Raw genomic sequence first — 8,286 nt, 5'->3', positions numbered from 1 at the left:
ATATATATATATATATATATATATATATTAATAATAGTTTCCTCGTTTCCTGCTTGCTGTTGCAGGTTTCTTTAACAGTTTGCTCTCTCCCTTCACGCGCAACACATTATTTTCCAGGACATTTAACTTCTTCTCTCATATTTCAGATGTCAACTTGAACTTGAACAGGCCACATTATTGAGATAAATATATTTAAACTCAAGATAGGATATACCTTAAGAAGGGATATAAGATGTTAATTTAACGTCCGGTGAGTATGCCGACGAATTACGTTGCTCATTCAGTCTCTGAGAAGCTCATGCTGTCTGACGATAAAAGATGGGGACACCCTGTCTCTAAACAATGTTTGGCAACTTCTAGATTGATCTAGTTACATGACGTGACCTCGCAGTTTGATAGCTCACTCCACCAGAAATGTGGTCAATTTCCAGGCCTGTCGTAAACGGGCTGCTCGTTTAAAAACATGTGCAGTAGCATTGTGGAGTGTTCCTTGTTAGTTTTTTTTATATATTATGGAAAAACATCCCCAAAACTATTCGGTTCCATCATACTAAGAGGGACATCCTGTGTCCCATTTAGACAGTAATCATCCAAGGTAAGACTTTGGCGATGGTCTTCATGACAGCTCCAACACAGTACAGCGAGGCTCCTTTACATGAACGTTAAGAGCAGGAATGTAGAAGTATAATAAAACTCACAAGCGTAGTGACATTACATTACACAGAGGCTACACATTTGTGTAACACCACAATTTATAATCTCTCCATGAAGGACAATTTTTCATTACACCTTTGACTTTTTAAAAATCACAATAATGTGGTCATTTGAAGCACGTAGCACCTTTAAAGCCATTCTAAGTTCTAGGCCAATATCCATACAAACATTTCATAAGACACAGATGGAACCCGTCTCCCGCTTACTTCTTGAATGTGCATGAAGGCATCCCCTAGTAAGAGATATGTGTGAGGGCTGGGCAGCTTCTCCACCATTTCTCTGGAGAAAAGACAAAGGTATCACATCACATATGGTGTACTTCATCATGTAGACATGCAGTATGTCTCTGCTGCTCTGAGGTTCTGTCACGCGCTCCTACATCTCAGCTGTTAATACAAGTAGCAGCAGAGACCAGCAGAGACCAGCAGAAGACTGAAGGCAACTGTGCACGTTTCATCTTTACTGGTTGAATGGCTTCAGTTCAGTTTTTATTTGATTTACTTTAAGCTCGTTGTCTTCTAAAGCCTACTACAGACACAGCTGGATGACATGTTGGTGCACTATGGCTGAATATCCTAGAGAGTCATCTATTTAATTAAGTTTCAGCCATTACCATTCAGACAAACAATTACAATGCATTAGGTTTCAAAGTCGCTCATATGTTCAACTACTATCTTACATCAAGATGTCAGTTAGCGTTTCTTTTTGTACATTTGGATCCAGATGTATTGCTCACCTGTAACAGCTTGCATACAGACGTTTCTCTTTCCTGTGGTTCAGATATATGTATGCCATTTTCTCCTTGGCTTGGATGTAGTAGGGCTGCTCAGGGGTAATGTTTCTGAGCATACTCAGTGCCAGCTCGGTGTCACCCCGCAGCAGGGCCAGGTCCGCATTGGCAATAGTGACACGTAGCTCCTCAGGGGTTCCAGAGAACTCATTGATTGCATCCTGCATCACCTTTGCTGCTTCATGCTGAAGTATTAAACCCATTCATAAGTGTATAACAAGTTTTTTTCCCCCTTCAAGGCCAGTACATTGCTTCACATCAACCATAAAGATCAAAAGAGCGCTTTAAATCAAGCAGGATTGCATCATGTAAGCCTTCTCATATCAAAACTCAAAATGTTACCTGTTCTCCGTTGAGCCACAGGGCCTCAGCTAACTCCAAGAAGACCGAGAGACAGTCGGCTGGACTCAGCTCAATCTTCTTGTTCTTGGATTTGGACGAGGATCCAGCTCTGCGGACGCCTGGAAGACTCATGGCCATCTGGAGTGTCTGAATAGCCTCTGTCAGCTCACCCATTTTCTTCTTAGCCTGAGCATTGATCAGGTGGTACAAGGGATGTTCTCGGATCTGAAAAGGGCAAGACGTCACGGACATGCAATCCCTCGTAGTTAACCAATATCGGGTTGTTTAATTCTGCGGTTGAGTTCATGATTGTAGCAAGAAATGCAACTTTCATCTTCCTTTCACCTGCATTCTTTCCTGTATTACTATGCCCAACTGAATATTACAGATGTATTTGTGCATTTGCCGTGGGTGAAATAAATAAGAGCCTGAGCGCATATTGTCTTGTAAACGTTTAGCAGCCAATAACACTGTCCATGCGGATGGTTGTCTTACCTCAAAGTTATGGCTGAGGCAGAGCTCAAGAGACTGGGAAGACAGTGTGAAGTTGCCCTGCAGCAGATGAATCTGTGCCATTAGCAGATGAGCATCTGCATAGGAAGGACACTGGTCCAGACAATGTTGTAGACTGCTCTGAGCAGCTTCAATGTCACCTGAACGAACACAGAAGCAATGCAGATTAACAAAAGCATTTGCAGAAGAGAAACCAAAACGTATTTTAAATGCAGTGCTCACCAGACTGATATCTGACTTTGGCTCGCATGAAGACACCTTGGGGGAGACATGGCACAATCTTGACCACAGTATCCAACAATGTGGCACAGTGCTGAAGCTGAGGAGCAGGAGGCTGGCCCTGTGCTGGAGGCTAAAACAAGCCAAAGTTGTATTTACTGCAGAGACTCTCAAACGTTTTGTGGCGAGTTTCACCACATAGTCTTATCATACTATTCCCAAATGTGTGAAATAAAGAAACAAAACTATCAATAGCAGCGAAATAAGTATATAAACTGACTGAGGTTCTCTTGCACTACCCACATTTAAGGCTCAGAAATGACATAGACATTTAAGGACCAACAAACAGCCCATCATTGATGAATCTCCCAGTTGTACCTTAGCAGGACACAGTGCTAGATACTCTTTGACAATCTCCAACAAGAAGTCAGGGTTCAGCTTCTCAAAGTACTCCACTCCCAGAGGCAGACTCTGCAGAGTGGAGAAGTGTGTGTCCACTGCATCATTCAGCAGATTGGTCACCTCTTCCTGGGAGCGGCGCTTCTTCACTGCCAGTACGGCACGTAGGTACAGTAGCTCCTGAGGGTGAAATCGTTTTTTAATTGACTTATAGAAGGAGAGACGCAAGATGGTTGGAAACAAAAAAAGAGGCAGAGTAAGGTAGCGGAGAGAGAAAAAGCTGACAAGGCATTCTGTTCAAGATGGATCGAATACACGAGAATAAAAACAGAAAGTCTCCCGGGAAGAATAAGTGAAGAGAAAACACTGAAGACCAGCTGCTGCCTCTCCTGCCAGGTGTAACTGCATAGTCCACTATTATGTAATATACATAATAAATGATTCTAAACCATGATAAGACATAAAAGACGTTACCCCTGATTTTCCAATAGACTGTTGAATCTCTGTGAGAAATTCTAACTGTTGTTCTGCATCTTCAAGGTGGCCCTCTATCAGCTGGCAACGAATTATACCTGAGAAACGGAAATAAAAGATGTTATATCTTCAGAAATATGTAAAAGAATGTATGTATGGACCCAGAGCGTCACGGAGACGACAGATTAATAACTGTAAGACGTTACCAGTCAAAGCCGAAACACTTGTCTCATCCAAAGTCATGGCTGTCTTGTACCACTTCATGGCCTCCTTGATTCTGCCCTGAAGCACCATCTGGTAGCCCAACTCTGTGGCTAAGTCTGAGTCCCCCGATGCCACGGAGAAGGCTCTCTCCACCATCCTAAACGTCTGCTCCATCACTTTCTCATTCCGTCCACACTGTGACAAAAAGACCACTGTAAATGTTGAAATTCCAAACAAGTTAAACAACTCTTCAGCAGTAGGAAGGACACAAAAATGTGGCATTTAAGAATTTAGAAAGAATTCTGAAAATTGTCTTACAACACGGGTGAAGGCTAGAGACATCCTGTAGAAAAGCTCTGGGTTGTGCGGTTCCAGAATCTCCAAGCTGCTGATGAGGTTTGAAAGCTGCTTCACCGACTGCCAAAGGGGGGGGGGGGAGATATAAAAACAGCTTCAGTAAATTGATTAGCAACGCTCCGGCATCAATGACAGTATTTACAATGTTATTTTAATTCCTGCTGATTTGCATCCATGTGAAAATCTTAACTTTACCTCAGTAATATCTCCATCTCTGCATAAAGAATGTAGAGCTAGCATCCGTAGTGCCTCCAGGTTATTTGTATCCTTCTGTAAAAGCCTGAAATATAAAACAAGGTGTTTGTGAATAAGGTCCATCTGCTACACTTGATAGTACTAGAGTATATGACACTGCTGCAGTACTATGTTGAGCTCCCACACAGGTGCGACTTCAATAATCACTCTTCTTCCTCTTCAGCAAACCTGCAGCAGCGAATCCTTGGAATTGTGCGAGACTTCTGCACTTTGGCTCAAAGGCCTTTTTATGCTGTCTGACCCTGGCCAAAGCCCAGAAGCGCGAGCACAAACAATGTTCTAATCAGTATGCACTGGTTTGAGGCTAGTGTTTCATTTGCACTTGAATGCTGTGCCATTTGTAGAGGCAGGCTGTGTTTTTTTTCTTCTTACATCCATGGCGGTGATTGCGAATGTTTTTGTGCTTTATGATATCGCAAGAGACAGGCTTCAGACAGGCTTGTGCTAAGAAAGACGTGACCCTGTGTATGACTTGGGAGAAAACTCCTAACCACCTCATCAGTTACCTGTGTGATGCGCTTATGGTTTGCTCCCAGTCTTGAAGGCTGAGCAACAGTTTCATCTTCTTGGTGAGGGCAGGCAAGAACCCAGGGAAGCTAACAATGACCTTGTTAACCATCTCCAATGCTCCGGAGTAGTTCTGACGATATTCATAGTATTGTGCCTAGGACAGAGGAAACATCACTTAAGGAGTATCGTACACCCAGGCTAGCACAAAATATGACTATTCCTGAACTGAAAGACATTTCATATGGTGAATAAATATGTAAAAACAGTAAATATACACCGATCACAGTGTTGGCAAGGGACACATAAAAAAACGGAGTCAATCAGAAACATATGAAATACTATAAAAGGCATAGGAAATATGAGAAATGATATTCAGCAGTGACTGAGGAAGAACATTCAATATGAATTTGTGATTCCTATTTCACCTTTCCCATCAGGGCAAAAACATCCGCTCTCTCTTTCAGTCCCTCATCGAAGTACTTTCCAGCCTTTCTGGCGTAGGCGTCTTTCCCAGATGTCACATCTATCCAGGCTTTTAGGATCATCCCCTGAACAACAGAAAAACATTCCTAGTTTTACAACAGTGCAAATAGGCGAGAAGCCACGATGCCCCTCTTATCATTACATACAAATGGAAAAGTTATGCTGATGCATTTCTCAAACTTATGCCAAAAATAAAAATCTCACCTCTCTAGAGCCACTGGAGAGTTTGATCATTCTTTCTGTGTACTCCCTTGCCTTATCATTTCGACCTAATAGCCAGAGAAACGTCCCCGCATAGTACAGACTCTTGGGAGAAGCACTTTTTCGATCCTCTTTGACTTTAGCATCAAGTTCTTGAATGACCTCTCTGTCTGGGAATACAAAGACACTTGAATTTTACCAACAACTGTGTCCAGTGCTTTGAGCAAAACATGTGGCATGACTAAAAAAAGGACTATGCTGGCTTACCTGGGTTTATCTTTTTTTTCTCAGCATAGACAAGAGCCATTAACGTGCAGAGAGACACATCTCGACTGTCTCTTAATGTGTCCAACTCTATTGAGGCTTCTTGAATTTGATCTGTAGTAAAATGATGGCAGAAGTGCATGACAGACAGATAGCAAAGTTGTGTGACCTTAACTAGCTCATGCTATGCTATTTGATTATTTCTGGCTTACCTTGCATCAGGGCACCATATGCATGGAAAAAAGTATAGATGGGATCATTGCTGAATTTCCTCTGAGCTGCTGCTGCAGTGTTCACAGCGTGATTGAAATACTTTTCATAGCAATAGCATCGTATCAAAGCCTGGAGAAAGACAGAGTGAAGACAATGCGGATGTACGTTAGGGGTTTATGGGTGGTGATAGCTAGAAAACAAAAAAGCCGCGCTCAGTTACTGCTGCAACCAGTAGCTAAAGTTAAACGGCTTATTGTTGTTAGCGTTATCGTTATCTGAAGCCTTGGGGTTTTCTGTAATTGTGCTCGCTTACCAACGTTGTCTCTTCATCCTCCATCTTGGCTGATTCGCTTGTGTTCAAATGGCTACTCGTGTAAAAAAGATAACTGCCACTTTACCTTGTCTGCATTGTACTTTAGCATAAGAACGACATTATTGCTTTTTACGTTGTGTTTACGCCATCTTGGAACAACTCCTTTAGCGTTACCCCGGTAACTTAGTAACAGCTACGAAAAGGAAATTTTAATTCCCTTAATCAATCCTCACAGGCTCCACTTCTTCGCTGGCTTCCTGTCTTTTTCTGCCTCTTTTAGTATGATTGGCAGATCCAAACCCCAATTATAGTTTGTATTGAGTCCAAAGCCTTTAATGTTTACTTCGTAAAGTTTATTTGTGCAATGATTTACAAACAGTGACAGTCTCTCAGCCTGATTGTAAGCCTGACAGACTAAACTCGGGAAATAAATGCGGAAAATATTGCTGCCCTCTTTACATAGTCGAGCTAGTGACGCCTTTGTATCTCCAGGTGGCGCAGTCATCCTTTTATAAAATGTGACACTACTACTACGACTGATAATAATAATATTAATACAAATAAAAAGAATCATAATAATCACAATACTATTTTAATATTATTAATAATCATCATTCATATTATCATCATTATTATTATTATTATTGAGATAGTGCTTTTAAGGCAAGGAAGAGTGTAAGGGAAGGGGAGTGGTTATAGCCAACGAATGAATTCATTGGTGAATTGTATCATGTGCCATGATTTTATAAGACACCAAATCAAATTAACTTCCAGGGCATTTGAAGCAACAAGCAGAACAAATATTGCACATTGAGGTTACATCTACTTTGAATATATGGAAATTATTTCAGGGAGCTCACTGGCTTGAGTTACACCATAACACTCACGGAGTTTGGATTACAGTGGTGATAGGCTATTGTTAGGTTGGCCCACTGCTTGCCAACACAGTTAACCATCCTTAGTATGGGAAAGACATTAATGTCAATATCTTATCTCATTTTCGTTATCGTGCAATGTAAATTGTATTATAACAACAAAACAACATTTGCGCAACTTAACTTATAGTTTACCATCTGGCGTGGAAGCATATTTCCATCCTGCCAGCTGTGGCCCAATCTTATGCAATGCCATGCATTGACTGTTAAGTATGAACTCTTGATGTCTGCAGTGTTGAGTCCATGACAGGACCAGTCAGTGTCCAGTATGGGTGCAACTGTTCCAAGAGAGACCTTTCCATCCCTGTCAGATACTATTTAGCACTAACTGTGGCACATAATCATTACTCTCTGCAGCGCACATCAATGAAAAAGTAAATCGGGTTGGTATCGAGCCCTGAGCATGTGCAGCAATGGGAAAAGTCTGTGTACTGTACCACACAATTTAGCGCACAGTTTTAAACCAATAATGTTGGAGGTAATTATACCGTAATTAATATACATGATGAATAATACTATTTAGTATGAACAACTATGTGTTTATTAATTCATTAATCCAAAATAAATTAATATTATTTTCCATAATAATCCTACAGAGTAATTACATGGCAGATAATCAAGGTGTTGTACTTAGCAAAGAGCAATGAATACTGCATGTGTTTTTGCACTTACAAAGAACGCATCTGAAAACCTATTAGAGGAAAGATAGTGGAATATGTACCCCTTGGGATATGACGCTATTGCATTCTAATGGCTATACCCATTGTGGTTTGTAGAGACCATTATTGATCATAGAGCCATGCCCAATAATACAAGCTGTTCCCTTGCAAATTAACTCCTTTATTTCTTTTTGCATATTTGTTACTTGTGATTTGTTTGCTCTTCACTTCAGTGCACATAGATGCATGTACTAATTTACCCTACAAACAGATGTTGATGTTCATGGATTTCTATTTTCTAGCAGTAACTATATTGTTGTCATACCTCATGTTTTTTTCGTGTGTTGTGAGCAGGTTGTGAGTTACTGAGGGAGTGGTTCCCTTGAAACAGTGAGTGTGTGTGTGTGTGTGTGTGTGTGTGTGTGTGTGTGTGTGTGTGTG

The 8,286-nt window shown here is 41.1% G+C and overlaps 1 protein-coding gene across 1 annotated transcript in view; it reads right to left on the bottom strand.

The window, feature by feature from the left end:
• Positions 1-6,420, bottom strand: part of ttc21b (tetratricopeptide repeat domain 21B) — a 10,760-nt gene extending 4,340 nt beyond the window's left edge. Inside the window, exons 1-16 of the mRNA XM_031858749.1 lie at positions 6,252-6,420; positions 5,938-6,067; positions 5,729-5,839; positions 5,465-5,631; positions 5,203-5,325; positions 4,774-4,931; positions 4,208-4,292; positions 3,974-4,072; positions 3,658-3,850; positions 3,452-3,549; positions 2,957-3,157; positions 2,582-2,711; positions 2,342-2,499; positions 1,847-2,071; positions 1,451-1,689; positions 921-993 (exon numbers count right to left, since the gene is read on the bottom strand). Of these exons, the coding sequence (XP_031714609.1) occupies positions 921-993; positions 1,451-1,689; positions 1,847-2,071; positions 2,342-2,499; positions 2,582-2,711; positions 2,957-3,157; positions 3,452-3,549; positions 3,658-3,850; positions 3,974-4,072; positions 4,208-4,292; positions 4,774-4,931; positions 5,203-5,325; positions 5,465-5,631; positions 5,729-5,839; positions 5,938-6,067; positions 6,252-6,275 (2,214 nt within the window). The 5' untranslated portion in view covers positions 6,276-6,420. The remainder of the gene's footprint in view (positions 1-920; positions 994-1,450; positions 1,690-1,846; positions 2,072-2,341; positions 2,500-2,581; positions 2,712-2,956; positions 3,158-3,451; positions 3,550-3,657; positions 3,851-3,973; positions 4,073-4,207; positions 4,293-4,773; positions 4,932-5,202; positions 5,326-5,464; positions 5,632-5,728; positions 5,840-5,937; positions 6,068-6,251) is intronic.
• Between the last annotated feature and the right edge of the window lie 1,866 nt (positions 6,421-8,286).

This window comes from Anarrhichthys ocellatus, unplaced genomic scaffold, assembly GCF_004355925.1.
Source record: "Anarrhichthys ocellatus isolate YVR2014 unplaced genomic scaffold, GSC_Weel_1.0 scaffold20, whole genome shotgun sequence".
NCBI lineage: Eukaryota > Metazoa > Chordata > Actinopteri > Perciformes > Anarhichadidae > Anarrhichthys > Anarrhichthys ocellatus.
Note: the sequence above shows the minus strand (reverse complement) of the source record. Positions and strands in the feature narration are given on the sequence as shown.